Source organism: Canis lupus, chromosome 3 (assembly GCF_011100685.1).
Source record: "Canis lupus familiaris isolate Mischka breed German Shepherd chromosome 3, alternate assembly UU_Cfam_GSD_1.0, whole genome shotgun sequence".
Lineage (NCBI taxonomy): Eukaryota > Metazoa > Chordata > Mammalia > Carnivora > Canidae > Canis > Canis lupus.
Window position 1 is genome coordinate 311,706 of NC_049224.1, and position 20,484 is coordinate 332,189.

General features: G+C 36.3%; 1 protein-coding gene across 9 annotated transcripts in view; it reads right to left on the reverse strand.

Annotated features, from left to right (window-relative positions):
* Positions 1–20,484, reverse strand: part of APC (APC regulator of WNT signaling pathway) — a 128,095-nt gene that overhangs the window by 62,182 nt on the left and 45,429 nt on the right. For 6 of the 9 annotated variants that reach the window (XM_038532138.1, XM_038532142.1, XM_038532141.1 and 3 more), the window contains exons 2-4: positions 8,838–8,990; positions 5,060–5,144; positions 3,669–3,870 (exon numbers count right to left, since the gene is read on the reverse strand). In XM_038532138.1, coding sequence (XP_038388066.1) covers positions 3,669–3,870; positions 5,060–5,144; positions 8,838–8,972 — 422 coding nt within the window. In that variant the 5' untranslated portion in view covers positions 8,973–8,990. Of the gene's footprint in view, positions 1–3,668; positions 3,871–5,059; positions 5,145–6,810; positions 6,935–8,837; positions 8,991–20,484 lie in introns of those variants that run through there. The other 3 variants (XM_038532136.1, XM_038532140.1, XM_038532139.1) reach the window with 3 other exon arrangements.

The window sequence follows — 20,484 nt, forward strand, 5'->3', positions numbered from 1 at the left end:
TTATCACTTAAAAATCGATCTTGGGAGATCATTCTGTGTCAGAAAAGAAAAAGGTCCTACGTATTTTTTGTTAGCTGTGTAGTATTCATGAGTCCATAATGGGATACGCTATAACCAGTTTTGTTTTAAAGGGCATTTAGGGCCTTCCTAATCTTTTGCTATTATCAACAATGCTACACTGAATATGCTTATAGATAGTCCCATTTCACAAATGTGCAAGCATGTATATAAGATAAATTCTTAGGGTATGTAAAATCTTAACTTACTGCTCTTATTAGATGTTGTACCAATGTATGCTCCTACCACTTTCACCAACATAAATGTTTGACCAAACTTTATTTCTGCATATCTATTTTTTTTTTAACAGTGTATCACTAAGGTTAATTTGATTTCTTTTAGTGTAAGGTTAGCATTTTTTTTTCAAGTTTAAAAACCATTTGTATTTCCTCACCTATAGCTTTTTCTTACTTTTTTATAGGGCCTCATCTATATTAAGAATGATTATACTTTTGGTTATATGGGTTATAAATATATTTTCTCTGTTTATCACTTGTCTTTTGTTTACAATGTCTTTGTCATGTAGAAGATTCTGATTTTTTTTTGTAGTCAAATTTGTGGATATTTTCTGTTATCACTTCTGGAGTTTGCTCATCTACAGAGATGTTCCCCTCTAGTATTGTTACTTTAAAATTTTGTTTGATTATATTGTTTTGAAAATATGTTTGCATGTGAGTATGTGGAAGGTTATATTCTTGCTAAAATTCCCTTTCCTTTACTGAGAAACAATTAAAAATATAAGAAATAAGCCTTCATTTTTTATGTGGCAACGTCAGCAGTGAGGGAATCCATGAGATAGTAAGCCCCTGCTTATTATGATGTAGCAACCTTGGGGGCAGTGCAGACCAATGAGAAGCTGCCTCCTCCCTCCCATTTCTGACAACAGAAGCAGGAAAAAGCACCAGAGAAAGCCTGAACCCCTTTCACAAGCTGTTGTAAAGACGAGATTTAATTATATTTTTTAGTGCCCCCTGGTGAGAACTAGCAGGACCTACCAGGATTTAGGTGCTGAACAAATAGTGATGCTACTATTTCCTCTGATTACTCTCCAATAAATGGGCTAAGTAAGAGCTGGGCATTATAAGTGTTTAAATTGATAGGCCAATGTTAATAAAGGCGGTAGAGTGAGGGGAGGCTATGGGGAATAGGGACAAGTTGTTATTGTCAAGTTTAGGGTGGAACAATGGTAAAATGCTATGGGGAAGCCACGGTTACAGTGTTTTGAGCCAAAATGTTAACAAGTGGTTAAATGATAGTGATTGACAACAGTGCTTATTAAGGCTCAGAACTGAAACCAGGTCTAGACTCAGAGGCAGGTAGGTCTTTAGGGTTTAGACTTTTTTAAACAATTGTTAAGTCTTCTCTAAAATGCAAGTTTCATGTCATCTTAGTCCTCTAGCTGACTCAGGGTCACCTAAAAGAGCATGGCACATTATGTACTATGCATTTAATAAATACTTGTTAAATGAGTGAATAGCTAACATGACAACAGCTTACAATTTTTGAATGTTCTAAGAACTAGACATAGCACTAAGTATTTTTTTAAAATCTAATTTAATCCTTACAACATCCTTTGAGGTAGTTATTCTTAGGCTCACTCTTCAGACTGGAAAACTGAAGTTCAAAAAGGTTAAAGCGCTGTGTAGCTAGGTTTGAGCCCTGGCTTGACTACTTTCTAGCACTTACCTTGGGCGATACAGAAAACAAGAAAAAAAGAGACAGAGAGACAGTGAACCTGTAACTTAAAAGAGAGAAAGAAAGAAGAGAAAAAACAGGGGAGAAAATCAAAGAAATTACATGACAGAATTTTCAAAAGCTGAAAATTCTGAAAATAAATTTTCCAGATTAAAAGGGCACAGTGAGTACCCAGCATGACAGATGAAAAAAACACATATACTGAGGCATTCTAAAAGCTTCTACAAAAAAAAAAAAAAAAAAAAAAAAAAAAAAGCTTCTACAGAAGAAAAATGGCAACCTACAAGGGAATGAGAATCAGACTGGTATTAAATTTCTCATCAATGACTGATTATGAAGAAGGAAAATGAGTGTTTTTTTTTTTTTTTTTTAGGAAAATGAGTTTGAGCCTAGACCTCTCTAACCTATCAACTGCATGAGAGCAAAATAACGGTTCTGTCATATATGCAAGGACCCAACATCCTCCTCCAACGTAATGAAAACCAAGAGGATGCAAGACATCTAAGAAGTACATACACACGTACGCTCCTCTCTGTCTCTACTTAATAAACTTGGGACTTTATCTACATGGAGCAAAGTACGTTCCTAGGAAAGGGGGCATGGTCACATATTCTGTGTCTCTTAACAGAGTTCAAAGGGGACAAAGACGGAAGACTGTGGACCCAGTTAGCTTCCTATTCACAATAGTGTTTCCTATGTTGTCTGATAGAAATAGTCTTGGCTCAAGGTGTGAAACAGATTCACGTAAACTCAAGAGGAAATAAAGCTTAGTGCTACATCTATTTTTATAGATGCACACACTTAAAACTAGAGAGACAGCACGCAAAAAGTCTTTTGCCTTTCAGTTAGATATGCTGGACATTTTTACATTAACAACCACTTTTCACAACTCTGCAAGGTAGAACCATATCCCTATTTTACAGGAGAAAACACAAAATTTAATGACATGACCAAGGTTACAGAGCTAATATGTAATGTTTATACATTTTAACATTGCTTGAATGTTTAATAAAACTTTTAGGAATATAAAAATGGTGAGTTATTCATGCATTAAGGAATTCCATAACCTTTTACAAAACACTTGATAAAGTTCTTGATAATGATATATATTCTAGTATTTGTAGTAAGATTTTAACTTCGGTAAGAGAAGAAGTAATAAATTAACTGTGAGAAACTAGATAATATACGTCAAGCATTGTTTTTTAAGATACTGAAACTGATAAATTAAGAAATGTTATATTTGTGGCTACTTTTAATAGGACTTCCCTAATGGAAACAGTTACCTCAGACTGACTCTCTAGTTACTCAATTTATTTCAAAAGGTAACAAAAAATTCAATTAAAAATCAGTTACATATTTTAACCTGACCTAAATACTGTGATCATGTGTCTTATTCAACCTACAGGGCATGTGAAGTATTTAAGTAACAAAGTACAAGTCTTAGAATCCCAAGAATTGCCTCCTTTACATTTTCTTTTTTTTTTTTTTTTTAAGATTTTATTTATTTATGCATGAGACACACACACACACAGAGAGAGGCAGAGACACAGGCAGAGGGAGAAGCAGGCTCCATGCAGGGAGCCCGATGGGGGACTCGATTCCAGGACCCTGGGAACATGACCTGAGCCAAAGGCAGACACTCAATCACTTAGGCACCGAGGTGCTCTACATTTTCATATTTAATATTGTCTCATTACATTTTTGGATTTAATATAAATATGATCAGTAACATACTACCTTTGTTTTTGTTTTTTTTTTTTTTACTACCTTTGAATTAATAAATGTAAACAGCTCTCTTAAGTGTTCATGATCACCTGCCATTCATGCTTCATAATTCCTATCTTATATTACAAAATGACAAAATAATAGTAAAAATTGGGAGTATACAAGTTTATGATTTAATGAAGAAAAGTTACCTCTCTTTCTCAAGTTCCTCTAAATAACCAGTATTTTCTCTGCTTCCGTTTACAAACCCTCTTCTTGGAAATGAACCCATAGGAACAGGACTGCACTCTCCCGAACGACTAGATACAGATCCTTCGCGGCTTCCATAAGAACGGAGGGACATTTTTGACCGTAGTTTCACTCCAGGGAAATTACTGCTATCTAAGTTAAGTTCTAAGTGGAAGAGAGACAAGTTTTTATATAACAATTGCTTTAAGGGATCTAAAATATTGCTAATGCAATTATATTCTCTTGGAAATAAAATATTAGATTCATATTTTAGTACTCAAATTTTAACCCATTTTATAATATAATTGAATATATATTATATATATTACATAAAGCCTGCAGGAGTACTAAATTATGGCAGCTATAGAGCAGCAAATTTATGCAGGGAACAGAGAATCCTTACCACAAATGCTAATGTTCTATATACAAATATCAAATCATTAAAAAAGTGTTCACTGCAACTCTACATTTCTGATAGAGGAGGCCACAAAGACACATGATTGAATAAACAATTATTTAGGAATAGAATGACTAAATTTTCCCTCCAAAATAGCTTCAGTCACAGAAAAAGGAATACATTAAAGAAAAATCACACAAAATGTCTTTCCTTAAATTCCGACTAAATAATAATATATTTTAGGACGCAAAGGTAATTTCTCAGCCTAGTTTCAACTATAATAATTAAACACTCTTCCTGTTTTGATACCTGAATTTTTAAGCAACAAAATGAGAAAGTTATTTTTTCAAAATTCTATGAAAAATGGCATATAATCAGCTAATGTAAGTGGGAAGATCAAACACTTGTATTCTGGATGGAACAGAGGAGGACACTATTCCTTTAAGTAAGGCAACAGGCCCAGTCTGTGGCACACAGCTTACTCAAGGTCTATACAGTGACTGGAAGAAGAGCAATGAGCTTTAAAAAGAGCTGAAAATGATCAAATAAGGAATCTATAATAATTTAAAGTCAGTTAAATGCTTCACTTAAGGAATGACAAGCAAGTAGACATTTTACATTATCTATATTTTACCAACTGAATCCTAACAGACAAGGCTGTTTTACCAGGAAAACTGAAACCAACATTCAAAGAAGCTGTATTTGGATATACATTATTTTTAAAATACTTTTATTTATTATTTATTTGAGAGAAAGAGTGTATGTGCAAGAGAACACAAGCAAGAGGAGCCGTAGAGGGAGATGGAGGAGCAGACTCTCCCATGAGCAAGCAGCATGACATGGGGCTCCATCCCAGGACCCTTGAGATCATGACCTGAGCTGAAGGCAGATGCTTAACTGACTGAGCCACCCAGGTGTCCCTAAAAAATTATTTTAAAACACTTTTAAAAAATCTACCTTTGAGGCGCTCTAATAAGTCAATCTGTCCAGAAGAAGCCATAGCTTCATCTTCAATACTTCCTTGTAGTTGTTTAAGTACTTCCTGCAAAAAAGAACACAACATATTACCATGACAAAATTTTAAATAACTTCTTGAAGATATGATTCTAAGTTTCTTGGCATTTCGGTATGCTGGGGGAAAAAAGTTTCAGATCAACCTGAAAATATATGTTAAGCTGTAAAGCACTTTACGTATATTACCTATTATTAATTATGAATAACCAATTGCATCACACAACAATAGTGATATTTTGTGATAATGGAGATTATAGAGAGTCTCCATAAGACACATTATCCCTAACTTTTAAAACAATACAACAAGGAGAATTATTCTCATTTTTCAGGTGGGTCAAGCAAGACTCAAAGCCCCTGCCCAAGCTGCAAAAGCTAGTTATGTGTTTAGAATCCATATCTCTGAAGCTTATACCAACACGACCATGAAAAACACCAAATTAACAATTATAATGTGAGCTAAATTGAACTTAAATAAACAAAAACCGATGGAAAAAAAGCAATTACAATGTGCTGTTTAATTTTACATATTTGAGCTTTTATATTCCATATCTCAGTACAGTCTACTAGCATATTGATTTACATTCAGCAGGTACTGCAATGACCATACGCTCACTGCCTCCTGACTTTTGATGACATTGTTTCCTTTCCCATTTAAATCCTTCTCTTGATAAATTTCCCTCAAATTACGTTGGAAACTCATTTCCACCAGTTTTTCTGCATGTTCCTTAATAATAATTTGTATTTTTATCTTTCATATTCCGGGGCCTTCCTTCGAGTTCCTAGCAGAGTCCTTATTGGCCAATCAGGTTTCCAAATACAAGACTATGTTTATGATCTTATAACTATGCGCAGTATTCTCCAATATGAAAAGTGATCCATAAACAGACTGAAAAGGAAATTTATCAAAAAATAAGTCCAACAAAGACAATTTTACTGGTTTACCTTGAGTGACATTATCAGCATTAAAAAAAGAACCCCACGTTAACAAGAAAGCCTGTGGCCTTAAAATCTGACCTTCTAGGCCACATTGGAGGTGACTGATAATTCATGTTTGGGTTATTATGGCTGAAATGTATCATATCTGTGGGAGAGGAAACCAATCTGTACAGGGATACCATCCTTGAATGAATGTAGGGTACTCTACAATGTCTATTATAAACTTCAGGACACCATCTCCTCCATAAAGGACTATCATTTGATATGATTGAGGACTATCATTTATTAAGTTATCTGTGTTTTTTTAGGATCCCAATTCTCTTTCCATCCATCCACTGCTACTACTTGTACTCTTTCAGTGATCCTTTAATCTTATCCCTATTTCTTATACTCCCTAGCCTCATAATTCAACAACTACCCTTCTGCAGATAACTTCAAATTGTATGTCTCTAATCCTAACATCACTTGCAAACTTCAGATTCACTTTCCTAATTTGAGTGACAGATGCTTTACATTTGGATGATATGGACTTCCTATGTAAATGTCCAGAACTATCATTTTGTGCCACTACAATTTGTTTTTTGCCTTGTATCCTCTCAGTACATTTCCCTATTTTACACATATTTCTGTCACACACACATACACACACACCAAGTATTTTAACAGTTTGTAGCAATACCTTGTAATCAACAGCAAAGCAGTATTCCTTTTGCCACTAGATGGTACTATTGCATAAGTTTCAGAAATTCTTAAATTACCTAGTTGAAGGAGATCCACCTTGCCTTTCTTCGGTAAATAGGTTAATGAGCAGGAAACAGGATTCAAGATTATATAATGTAGTCCAAAGAATAATAAGTGATTTCGGGCAAATAGCCAATGTTTTGGATTGACTTTAATCCAATGTGGGAAGTGCCAAGCGTCTTTTCACAAATCAATATTCTATGACAAAACAAATGGTCATGGCTCCTGCTCTTGAACAGCTTATATACATAAATAATTTCATTATAAGGTTGTAACTGCTATGATACCATATGACTAATCTTAAAGGACTATGTGGACTATGGCTCTGCAAGGATGTCTGCAGAAGCACTTACTGAATAATAATCAATTCCGGGTTGAATTCAGACATATCTTGAGTACCAATATTCATGATGTGTAATATGATACACCACATGGATAAATGGTCAACCTGATATTCCACGGTAGAGACTTAAGGGTCTGACTTGTATTTTTACTCCAAGACATTCCTCCAGGGTAGGTTAAAATGTCTCCCAAAATAAATTTTGAATTTGCTCAAGGACTTAAGCAAAAATTTAAAAGGGATCTCAAAATTGTGCACTATAAGACAGGACTTCCAGGTGGGCTTGCCAAGAGGAATTCTTTGCTAAGTACACCTCCCAAAGTAGATGAAAGAGTAGCCCTGCTGGGAATTTTTAATTTTGTTACCTTTAAACTTTTAAAACCACATATCATGTACAATAATTTTAGATATATTGTGTTAATCAGTGTTAAAATAGCAAACTATTCTTTAATACTAGATAACTGATTTGGCTGTTTTTGAAGTCACCCAATTTGTGGTGAGAAAACATGTTTGCTTAAAGTCTACCTTATTTCCAAAAGGACTGGAGGTAGGTACCTTAGAGATCTGTCCTTATCAAGGACAGTTTTTAACCATAGAAATAGGTAGTTAGAGTAGAAAAGATTTATGGATAGATAGAATAGTACATACAAGTAAAAGGTTGAACTGTTAGGATATTGACAATAAAGGGTAAAGGAGGAGCACAAATAGTTCAGTGATGTATAAAGGCTTGAAGAATAAGGGAGACCTCAAATTGTACAGAAAAAGAACTATAAGAAAATAGGCAATGAATAAGGAATAAGAGTAGTGAAAAGACAGGAAGAACAGGGTGAGGCACCCAGATGCTATAACAGCCAAGAGGCAGAAACAACACAAAGCAGAAAGATTTTTTAAAAGAGAAAGGGGTTAACAGTTTTGTTGATGATTTCCAAATCTATAAAGTTATTAAGTTCAGGGAGAAGGGAATCTGCCTAAGTACCTGGAAATTAAAATAGCTAAAATTTTAACCTCAATTATTTTGAAATTAGAACGTATCTTCCCCACTGCAGACTGAATATTTTATAACTTTTCTTGGAGGTTATCACAACTTTTCAATGCTAGTCAGCAAACCAATTTCAGGACATGAGAAAGCCGTGGAAATCGTCTAGGCTAGTGCGATGCCTGTATTTTCCAAATAAGACACCTTAAGGCCAGAAGGGTACCTAAAGGTGATATAGCTTGGCTCGTGGCAAAACAAGGAATAGGACAAGGTACTGACTTTCAGTTCCGGACTCTTCCTACTAGGGCATTTTATTTTTCTTGATCATTTATCACTGACTGCTTCACTGAAGTGGAGACAAGATCTGGGAGAGTGGGGGAAAAAAGCCTATATTTAGTAAGAGATACTTTAAAGTGAAACTAGTTTCTATGAATTACACAGAACACCCAGCCTCAGTATTGTGATGCTAAAGCTGGTCCCTTATTTTTAAGCTTAAAAATAACTAAGAACAAACTAGCCCTTGGGTTTTTACAATTATTTTCTATGATTCGCCGGGTTAAATACATTTTGTTCAAAATATACATGCTAACTTTGCAAGAAAGAGTTTACATATTGCTGCTTAACTTAAAATACACTTTTAAGTAAGTGAAGTATCTAACCCCAACTTTATAGGAGGGAATACTGAATAAAAATGGATAAACTATAATTAAAAGTCACAGTCTTGATACCTTCATATTAGATGCCTCAGTTTCCAGTTTTGTAAGATGATTGGAATTATCTTCTAGCTCTTGTCGAAGATTTGAGTTCTCCATCTTCAGTGCCTCAACTTGCTTTAACAACTGATCATATGAAGCTGCAGCCATCCTTGGCTACCCTTGGACCTATAAGGTTAAAAAGGATTTTGAAATTCACTACTAAAAATATTGTGGCTGCTTGTTTACAAAGAAAGGGATAAAGAAACAAAACTCTGGAGACATTTAATAACAATACTGTTTATTCAAGCAGCACCGCCTAAGAGGATGAAACACGAGAGTTTTAGCTGAAGACAAGGAGAACTAAAATAGAAGAACCTCAGTAGTGCTTGATAACATTCGCCTTTTCCACAGGTGGATGAGATTTGTCAGGCTAGAATTTTTTTCAAGTTTTTAAAGATACTTTAACTGGTGTTATAGGTAAAATTTATGTATTGAAATGTAATCATTGATAAGAAATTCATATTGGTAATATTATTTATGGATTTTGTTCAACAATCACATAATTTTAAAGCCAGAATGAATTAATGAGATTGGGTATTACAGTCTATCACTTTGATAGAAAGCTAGTCTTAAATATCATCCATCGGAAAGTATTTTTGAACTTCCAAGAAAGACTCATTAAAAAGGCAGCCATTTAACAAAGTATAGATACACAGAACAGCATTAGATGGAGACTTCATATCTTTTTGATAGGAAGATGATAAGTAAGACTTACTAATATAAAGTTCTACTACATTTATTCAAAAAGGTGAATATAATAGGCCATCCTATAGCACACGTGGTCTTGGGATCCACTGTGCTCAGACTAAGGTCAAAAGACACGTAAAGAAAATGGATGAGTTTAGAAGCAGAGATTGTCAAAGAGAAGTGAGGTAAAGTTTGGCAATTAATTATATCACTGTGAAAGAAGGGGGAGAAAAGCAAGATATAGAAGATAGCCAGGTAGTAAGAAGTCTTTAGCATGAACTAGAGAATGCTAGGAGTTAGACTAAGACTAACCAAGTTCAGAAGACCCAGATTCTCTTTTTAGTTTAATCCCAAACTCAATTTGGAATAAGTAAAATTCTGCCTATCTTAATTCTTTTAGAGCTAAAAAAAGTATTACAAAATTTTTCTCATAAACAATACTTAAAGATCTTGACGCAAGAAAATGCATCTGGAATAAAATCCACTACAAAATAAGACAGATGGGTTTAACACTGGCTGGTCACTACAGTTATCGGGGTTCAGCAACTGAAAGACCTTTAACAAGGGAAAACAAAGGACTCAGGTGTAGCCACTCTCCAATGAGTTAATGAAGAGGAAGTGAGTCCTGGAGGTGGGCAATCACTCACATAAGTCTTTATATTGAAAACAATGAGAACTGGATTTATATTTGGAGACACAGGTCTTAATTTCAGGGTTGGTTATAATTTACTTTGCCCCTCCATTTTAATTCATTTCACCATTTGTAAAATGATTATCTACTAGCACAAATATGATTTACAGGGATACTGTTAGAATTAAGGATGAAAAGGCAGGTTGAAAAGTGATATGTAAAGGTAAGTTATATTATCAAAATACCCATGTAACGTGTCTTCCTTAGTAAGACCTAAGGTCAACGTGTTGTTACAAGTTGCTCTCCCCTGACCAAGGGACAAGAGGTAAGGAAATAATTCAGCTACTTGAAAAGGACAGAGACATCTCAAAAATGAAAGAGAAATCCACAGGTTTGATCATCCGCTCCACTTCATCCCAGTAACAAGCAGGTCTGAAAACACATAGCACATTACAAACTATGTAACAGAATTGGGTCTGACAATATAATAATGCAAGCCCTGAAATTCTTTACCCCAAATAGTTTTAGCAGGCTATTTTGCACTAAAATAATAAAACAACATAAAAGGTAGTAACACAGAGGAAGAGACAGATACACACAGGTTGAGACACGGAGGTTATAACCTTACACAATCACAGAAAAGCCAGATGGGCAAAATGAGCAAAGACTACGTGCTCTTTATTGAAGGGGAAAAATCCAACTCTTTAAATGGACAAAAACATTTGAACATCTTTTCGCCCCTCCAGAATCACAGGCATTAAAGTCATTTCTGCTCTAGAATGCAAAAGATTTCATATAATTTGATGGCAAAAAAGATACTGCTCCCTGGAGTAATGCCTCTTTGTATCCTTTTAAGATGTTGCAACCACCTTTCCCTAACTTAAAACTGCTTTATGTAAAATTTGAGAAACCATAAACTTACTTTAGAATGCCTTTTATTCAATCATGAGAATTTCATACGAAATATATCTTAACTACACGCCACTCAACATTAAAAAAATCAAAATTTATCTCATGAAATGGGGAAAACCTCTGAATTTTTCACTTTGATGAGAGTATGCAAACATCCCAATTTATTTTTCTGTAGTGTCAAGATGCCCATTACAGAGACTCTCACCCAAGAGTAGAGTAGGGAAGAAGAAAGCAAAGGGACTGTTATTTACATTTTTATTCAAATGTTCACTGAGAAACAAATTTACAAGTATCCTAAGAAATTAATGCAAGGAGGAAAAAAAGTTTCAGGCTGGCAAGAGGATATTCAATTAGAATTCAATTTGGAGTTATCATTATTAATAATGTAAGAAGTTTAGAATCACTTTTTAAATTAGTGCAACTGTTTTTATTGTTTTGTTTTGATGATTAAAAAGGATGTATCTGCTAGCACTTTTAGATGGCAATAAGAGGAAAACACCAACAGAAAGAGAAGAAAGCAAAAGAATCATAAGACTACTTTGTTCAACTGTATATGCAAATAAATTTGAAAACTTACATAATTTTCTAGAAAATGTATTTATCAAAATTAACCCTAAAGAGAAAGAGAAAATCCAACATTTCCAATAAAAATCACTATTAAAAAAATCGACATCATTCAACAGACTATTAGATCTCTTTGAAAAAAATGATTATGCCAAAGATGGTGAAAATATGTTCTACAAATTCAGTGCCCATTCTTGTTGAGAATACTGAATGTAAAAGGACTCTTGTTTAAATGTGATCCCTACCAATCCCAGAGCCGGCACCATAAGTAATGTGGAAACTGTAGATCGATTCCAAAAGTCAGGGGAAGTCCATCTTTACCACTGTTACTCAGTATACCAGTCAGCACAATTAAACAATTAAGTTAGCAACAAATACTATTGCAGATGACATAATTATATACCTAGAAGATCCCAAAAAACCAACTAATATCACTGTAAGATAATCGATTAATTTAGTGAAGTCCAAAATATACAGAAATATTTCCTTTATATCTTTCCTTTATGAGCAAAGAGAAATCAGATAGAAGATGAAATGGAAAGAAAAGTCCTATTTATAATTTTTGGAAATATAAAATACTTAGGCATAAACTGAACAAAAAGAGTCCAAAACATTTATGAGGAAAACTATAAACATACCATGTTCACATACATAAAGATTCAGAATCATGAAGATATCATTTCCCCCCAAGTTAATTTACAAATCTTATGTAGTCCCAATAAAAATGCTATTATGTAAGGTTTGTTTTCTGCAGCTAGACATTTAGAAAAACAACCAAAAAAAAAAAAAAACAAAAGTAAAGTATGAAAAGAAGGAATAGAACTATCACATACTAAAATACTGTACAAAGCCTTTATAAGTGAAACAGTTAAATGCATTGTATCAATTACTTAATTTCTTAGTCCTGATACTTGTACTGTGGATATGTAAGATGTTAACATTAGGGAAAGCTGGGAAGCTGAGTGAAGGGTATAGGGAAACTTACGGTTCTGTTTTTCCAACTGTTTTGTAAACCCAAAGTTATTTTAAAAATACCAAAGTTTTTAAAAGTTATGATATTATCATATGAATAGGTCAACTATGGGAACACGTGGATGCACACACACACACACAAATGACAAAGTAAATATATGTAGATTTAGTCATAATGAAGGTAGCATCTCAAATACACGTGAAAAGATGGACTTGAACTAAGTGGCACTGGGCAACAGGGCAGCCATAAGAAAAAAGATAAAACTGCATCTACTCCTCATACTAAATACTAAGGTAAACTGCAAAAGGAACAGAGATTTAATGTTTAAGAACATTACATGGCATTTAAATAATGAAAAGTTTTGTTTTTTCAATTAAAGATATTTAAATGGAATATACTCTGTTTCAAAAGTTCTGTGAAGTGATGGTATCTGTTACCAATACCGGGTTACTTGAAGCAAGTGGGAAAGTTTTTATTTGGTACACAAGCATAACTACTTCTAAATAGAGTACAACCAAGCAGTGGAATACTACATTGGTATTAAAAAGAATAAGGCTGATGTTAAAAAGAGGGCGAAACAATAAAAAGAGTGCAGGTCACTACATCTCATATGTTCCACCCACCCTGTTATATTAAAAGAACTGTGTGAGGATAAAAAAATGTCATTAAGAGGATATACAAAAATACAGCCATTGCCTCTAGAAAAAAGGTCAAGGTCTGAGAAGCAGCCTTCCTTTTTACTGATTACCCTTTTGTACAGTTTGAAGATCAAAGCAAAAAAGTTGGTTCTTTGAAAAGGCTAAATATGATTACACAGAGAAGAAACTAAACACAGAACTTGAACAAAATTGTGGAGGGTGGGGAAGGCTGATTTAAGAAGAAAGAGAAAACCTTAATGGTTCTGTAACTATTGAAAAATTAGAGCAGTACTTAAATATTTTCACCCTTCTCCCAACACACACACACAAAAACCAAACATTTAAGAAACAAATCCTTTCAACCTTATAAAAACTTTCCCAAGAATAGAAATAAATAGGAAATAGTCCCCCAAAGCATTCAATGAGGCCAATATAGTTGTGATATAAAAGTCAAAGGTTAGGGGCATGTGGGTGGTTCAGTCAGCTGAGTGACTGCCTCCAGTTCAGGTGATGATCCCAGGGTCCTGGGTGGAGTCCCGCATCTGGCCCCCTGCTCAGCGGGAGCCTGCTTCTCCCTCTCCCTCTGCAGCTCCCTCCTTGTGTGTTCTTGCTTTCTCTCAAATAAAAAAATAAAATCTTAAAAAAAAAAAAAAAGAGTCAAAGGTAGTGTGAAAAATAATTAAGGGGTAATAGTATAAACATTGATGCAAAAATCCTCAACAAAGGATCAGGAAACAGAATATATTATTATACAGTAAAGAAAGTATAGCAGAATCAGGTTGAATTTATCCTATGAATGCAAGGATAGTTTAACATTAGATGTGACATTCACTACATTTAAATACTAAAGAAAAAAAATCATATGATCATTTCAATATACAAAAAACATCTGATATGTCATTAGCTATTCAAGATTAAAACTCTTAATAAACTGGAAACAGAAGGGAAGCTTCCAAAAAGCTACAGTAAACATTTTTAACAGTGAAATGTTAGAGGCATTCTTTTTACAATCAAGAACAAGATAAGGATGTCTACTATTACCACTTTTATTCAACATAATCCTGCAAGTCTTAATTAAAACAGTAAATTTTTACAAAGAATAATGACCAGAAAGGCAGAAACAAAACAGAAAAATCTTAAATATGAAAATTTAACAAGTTTGTCAGATAAAAAAAATCAATATACTGAAAAAAATTTAATTCCAGGCAGAGCCCCTCACCTATTTTTAATGCTTTTCTCTTTATTTAACAACCATGTAGGTTCTCATCCTCCAATCTACTTCTCTTTCTATTCTCTACTAAGACCCAATAGGTGATGATATTCAGTTTCCTATCTGCTATATTTTTTGCCCATTTCTTTCTTCCTTCCTTACATCCTGTAAACGGCTATTCAATTTGGCTAGACTGCATTCTAGCCCATCCCAAGTGAGGACAAGCTCCAAGATGGCCACCAGAATTATATGAAGCAAAGGTTGGCAAACGTTTCCTGCAAAGGTCAGATAATAAAATAGGCTTTATGGGCCATATGATGTCTGTCACAACTACCCCTGTTGCTTTAATACAAAAGCAGCCACAGATAATATATAAATAATGGGCATGACCAGGAGTGCCTGGGTGGCTCAGCTGATTAAGTGTCCAGCTCTTGATTTAGGCTTGATCATGGGGTCCCAGGGTGGAGCCCCACATTGGGCTCTGCACTGAGCAGAGTGTCTGCCTGAGATTCTCTCTCTCTCTCTGCTTCTCCTTCCACTTGCATGCATGTAAGGGGCACGACCATGTTCCAATATAATAACTTAGTTTACAAAAACAGTAGTGGTTTGCTGACCCCTGACCCAGAGGATGAATTCCCAATTCTGGTTTTTAAACACCCCATGGTATGCCAAATAATTTTAAAGGCTATTGAAAAATTCTTAAGATTAGTATTTCACTTTTAAATAACAGGAAGTAAACTGCTATGCTGGAAAGAGCAGAGAACTAGGAAGTCTTAAGGTCCTTGATTAATTTTCAGCAATCATTTTTAATTTCCATTTCTTTGTCTTCCAGAAATTTGTTGCAATCTTTATTTGGCTCCTTCTCACTCTCTGGCATTATAAATACATACCTTTTCACATATTTTTAAACATCATTTAAATGGGGTCTTGGGAGAAAGAGGTGACAAATATAAGTGATTAATTCACTTGCTGGCATTAGATATTCCAATTTTAGATTAGGATTTTTAATTCATACAGAATTTCTATTTTTATATATGGTATAAGTATAGTGCTTTAACTTTATTGTCTCTCATATGGATAACCAATTACATCAGCACTATTTATTAAACCATTTCCTTTCCCTTGAACAGAAATGTGTTTCTTATCATATGCTAAATTCTCACATATACTGCATTACGTTTATATTGAAAAGGTTACATTTCTATGATAATCTTAGCTCTCTGTGTTATGAATAATTCAGGTCCTTAAATCAAATTTTCTAGTGCGTTTTGTTTTGTTTTTCAAGGGAAGGTCCTATGCCTTTTCTATCAAATTTATTTCTGGGTGCTTTTTGTTGTTGTTTGATTTGCCCTGAATAAACCTCACCATTCCATGCCAGATACTGCTAATACAGACAAAAGCTACAGATTTTATTTAATACATACCCCTTATGCATCCACCTTTTCAAATTATTCCGTGAATTCTAATAGCTTTTCTTGTGGATTTTCTGGGTTTAATCATGTAATTTTTAAGTAAAGATCATCTTGTCTCTTCTTTTCCAGTATTTATACTTCATTCCTTTTTCTTAACTGTTAGCTAGAAACTTCAAAATAATGTTGAATAGTGATCTTATACCTGATTTCAATAGGAATGGTTTAGTGTCTCACCATTTATAGTCTTACTCATAAGATTTCAATAAATATTTTTTAGGTATTTTAAATTTTTATTAGGAGTAGTTTCTAAATGCTTTTACAGCACCTTTTAACATATTACCTATACAGATTTTTCTTTTAATTTGTTGCTGTCAATTACAAGATTTTCTCATTTTGACCCATTGTCCTCCTCCATTCCTACAATAAACCATACTTATTCATGTTTTACGACTTTACTAGTTTGTTCACTTTTCAACACTGCATATGGAATTTTTAATTTTTAAAAGAAACAAGTATATAGTTTGAAATTTTTATATCTTGAAATGAGAGGTTCTGAATTAAGTTTATGGTAAATTTATAAAGTGAATTGGTAGGAAGTTTCTCATCTTAATCTCATATGGCCTAATAGTTTAAGTAACTTATCTACTCTTTGAAAGTCAGCTGGAATTCAGATCAGAAGGTTTAGAGGAGACAGAGGGGCAAGACCGCGGAAGAGTAGGGTCCCCAAGTCACCTGTCCCCACCAAATTACCTAGATAACCTTCACCTCATCCTGAAAATCTACGAATTCGGCCTGAGAATTAAAGAGAGACCAGCTGGAATGCTACAGTGAGAAGAGTTCGCGCTTCTATCAAGGTAGGAAGACGGGGAAAAAGAAATAAAGGAACAAAGGCCTCCAAGGGGGAGGGGCCCCGTGAGGAGCCGGGCTGAGGCCGGGGCGAGTGTCCCCAGGACAGGAGAGCCCCGTCCCGGAGGAGCAGGAGCTGCACCGACCTTCCCGGGCGGAAAGGGGCTCGCGGGGAGGTGGAGCAGGACCAGGAGGGCGAGGATGCCCTCGGGCTCCCGGGGACAGTAACAGACACCTGTGCCCCGGGAGAGTGCGCCGAGCTCCCTAAGGGCTGCAGCTGGCACGGCGGGACCCGGAGCAGCTCGGAGGGGCTCGGGCGGCGGCACCGCGGAGGAGGCTGCGGGGGGGAGCAGCTCGGGGGACTCGGGGGCAGCTCCGCGGAGGGGGTTGCGGGGCGGGAGCAGCTCGGGGGCTCGGGCGGCGGCTCCGCGGAGGGGGTTGCGCGGCCCGGGAGCACAGGGCGCCGGACACAGCCCAGGATCCGGCCTCCCCCGGGACAGGCAGAGGCCAGGAGGGCCAAGGACAGCGAGGACGCTCCTGCCCCAGCTGAGCAGATCAGCGTCCCTGCCCCGGAGCCTCCAGGCCCTGCAGACGGAGAGCTCCGGGGTGACTGCGGGGGCTGATTCCAGGGCTGCAGAGCTGGCCCCGCCACTAGGGCTGTTGCTCCTGGGGCCTCACGGGGTAAACAACCCCCCCGGAGCCCTGCACCAGGCAGGGGCACAGCAGCTCCCCCAACTGCTAACACCTGAAAATCAGCACAGCAGGCCCCTCCCCCAGAAGACCAGCTGGACGGACAAGTACCAGGGGAAGCCAAGGGACTTGAAGTACACAGAATCAGAAGATACTCTCCCGTGGTTCTTTTTTTTTTTTGTTTTGCTTTTTGATTTGTTTCCTTCCCCCACCCCCCTTTTTTATCCTTTCTTTCTTTTTCTTTTTTTTTTTTTTCGTTTTTTTTTTCTTCCTTTTTTTCTCTTTCTCTTTTCTTTCCTTCTTTCTCTCCTCTTTTTCTCCTTTTCCCAGTACAACTTGCTTTTGGCCACACTGCACTGAGCAAAATGACTAGAAGGAAAACCTCACCTAAAAAGAAAGAATCAGAAACAGTCCTCTCTCCCACAGAGTTACAAAATCTGGATTACAATTCAATGTCAGAAAGCCAATTCAGAAGCACTATTATACAGCTACTGGTGGCTCTAGAAAAAAGCATAAAGGACTCAAGAGACTTCATGACGGCAGAATTTAGAGCTAATCAGGCAGAAATTAAAAATCAATTGAATGAGATGCAATCCAAACTAGAAGTCCTAACGACGAGGGTTAACGAGGTGGAAGAACGAGTCAGTGACATAGAAGACAAGTTGATGGCAAAGAGGGAAACTGAGGAAAAAAGAGACAGACAATTAAAAGACCATGAAGACAGATTAAGGGAAATAAACGACAGCCTGAGGAAGAAAAACCTACGTTTAATTGGGGTTCCCGAGGGTGCCGAAAGGGCCAGAGGGCCAGAATATGTATTTAAACAAATTCTAGCTGAAAACTTTCCTAATCTGGGAAGGGAAACAGGCATTCAGATCCAGGAAATAGAGAGATCCCCCCCTAAAATCAATAAAAACCATTCAACACCTCGACATTTAATAGTGAAGCTTGCAAATTCCAAAGATAAAGAGAAGATCCTTAAAGCAGCAAGAGACAAGAAATCCCTGATATTTATGGGGAGGAGTATTAGGGTAACAGCAGACCTCTCCACAGAGACCTGGCAGGCCAGAAAGGGCTGGCAGGATATATTCAGGGTCCTAAATGAGAAGAACATGCAACCAAGAATACTTTATCCAGCAAGGCTCTCATTCAAAATGGAAGGAGAGATAAAGAGCTTCCAAGACAGGCAGGAAGTGAAAGAATATGTGACCTCCAAACCAGCTCTGCAAGAAATTTTAAGGGGGACTCTTAAAATTCCCCTTTAAGAAGAAGTTCAGTGGAACATTCCACAAAAACAAGGACTGAATAGATATCATGATAACACTAAATTCATATCTCTCAATAGTAACTCTGAATGTGAACGGGCTTAATGACCCCATCAAAAGGCACAGGGTTTCAGACTGGATAAAAAAGCAGGACCCATCTATTTGCTGTCTACAAGAGACTCATTTTAGACAGAAGGACACCTACAGCCTGAAAATAAAAGGTTGGAGAACCATTTACCATTCGAATGGTCCTCAAAAGAAAGCAGGGGTAGCCATCCTTATATCAGATAAACTAAAATTTACCCCAAAGACTGTAGTGAGAGATGAAGAGGGACACTATATCATACTTAAAGGATCTATTCAACAAGAGGACTTAACAATCCTCAATATATATGCCCCGAATGTGGGAGCTGCCAAATATATAAATCAATTAATAACCAAAGTGAAGAAATACTTAGATAATAATACACTTATACTTGGTGGCTTCAATCTAGCTCTTTCTATACTTGATAGGTCTTCTAAGCACAACATCTCCAAAGAAACGAGAGCTTTAAATGATACACTGGACCAGATGGATTTCACAGATATCTACAGAACTTTACATCCAAACTCAACTGAATACACATTCTTCTCAAGCGCACATGGAACTTTCTCCAGAATAGACCACATATTGGGTCACAAATCGGGTCTGAACCGATACCAAAAGATTGGGATCGTCCCCTGCATATTCTCAGACCATAATGCCTTGAAATTAGAACCAAATCACAACAAGAAGTTTGGAAGGACCTCAAACACTTGGAGGTTAAGGACCATCCTGCTAAAAGATGAAAGGGTCAACCAGGAAATTAAGGAAGAATTAAAAAGATTCATGGAAACTAATGAGAATGAAGATACAACCATCCAAAATCTTTGGGATGCAGCAAAAGCAGTCCTAAGGGGGAAATACATCACAATACAAGCATCCATTCAAAAACTGGAAAGAACTCAAATACAAAAGCTAACCTTACACATAAAGGAGCTAGAGAAAAAACAGCAAATAGATCCTACACCCAAGAGAAGGGAGTTAATAAAGATTCGAGCAGAACTCAATGAAATTGAGACCAGAAGAACTGTGGAACAGATCTACAGAACCAGGAGTTGGTTCTTTGAAAGAATTAATAAGATAGATAAACCATTAGCCAGCCTTATTAAAAAGAAGAGAGAGAAGACTCATATTAATAAAATCATGAATGAGAAAGGAGAGATCACTACCAACACCAAGGAAATACAAACGATTTTAAAAACATATTATGAACAGCTATACGCCAATAAATTAGGCAATCTAGGAGAAATGGACGCATTCCTGGAAAGCCACAAACTACCAAAACTGGAACAGGAAGAAATAGAAAACCTTAACAGGCCAATAACCAGGGAGGAAATTGAAGCAGTCATCAAAAACCTCCCAAGACACAAGAGTCCAGGGCCAGATGGCTTCCCAGGGGAATTTTATCAAACGTTTAAAGAAGAAACCATACCTATTCTCCTAAAGCTGTTTGGAAAGATAGAAAGAGATGGAGTACTTCCAAATTCATTCTATGAGCCCAGCATCACCTTAATTCCAAAACCAGACAAAGACCCCACCAAAAAGGAGAATTACAGACCAATATCCCTGATGAACATGGATGCAAAAATTCTCAACAAGATCCTGGCCAATAGGATCCAACAGTACATTAAGAAAATTATTCACCATGACCAAGTAGGATTTATCCCTGGGACACAAGGCTGGTTCAACACCCGTAAAACAATCAATGTG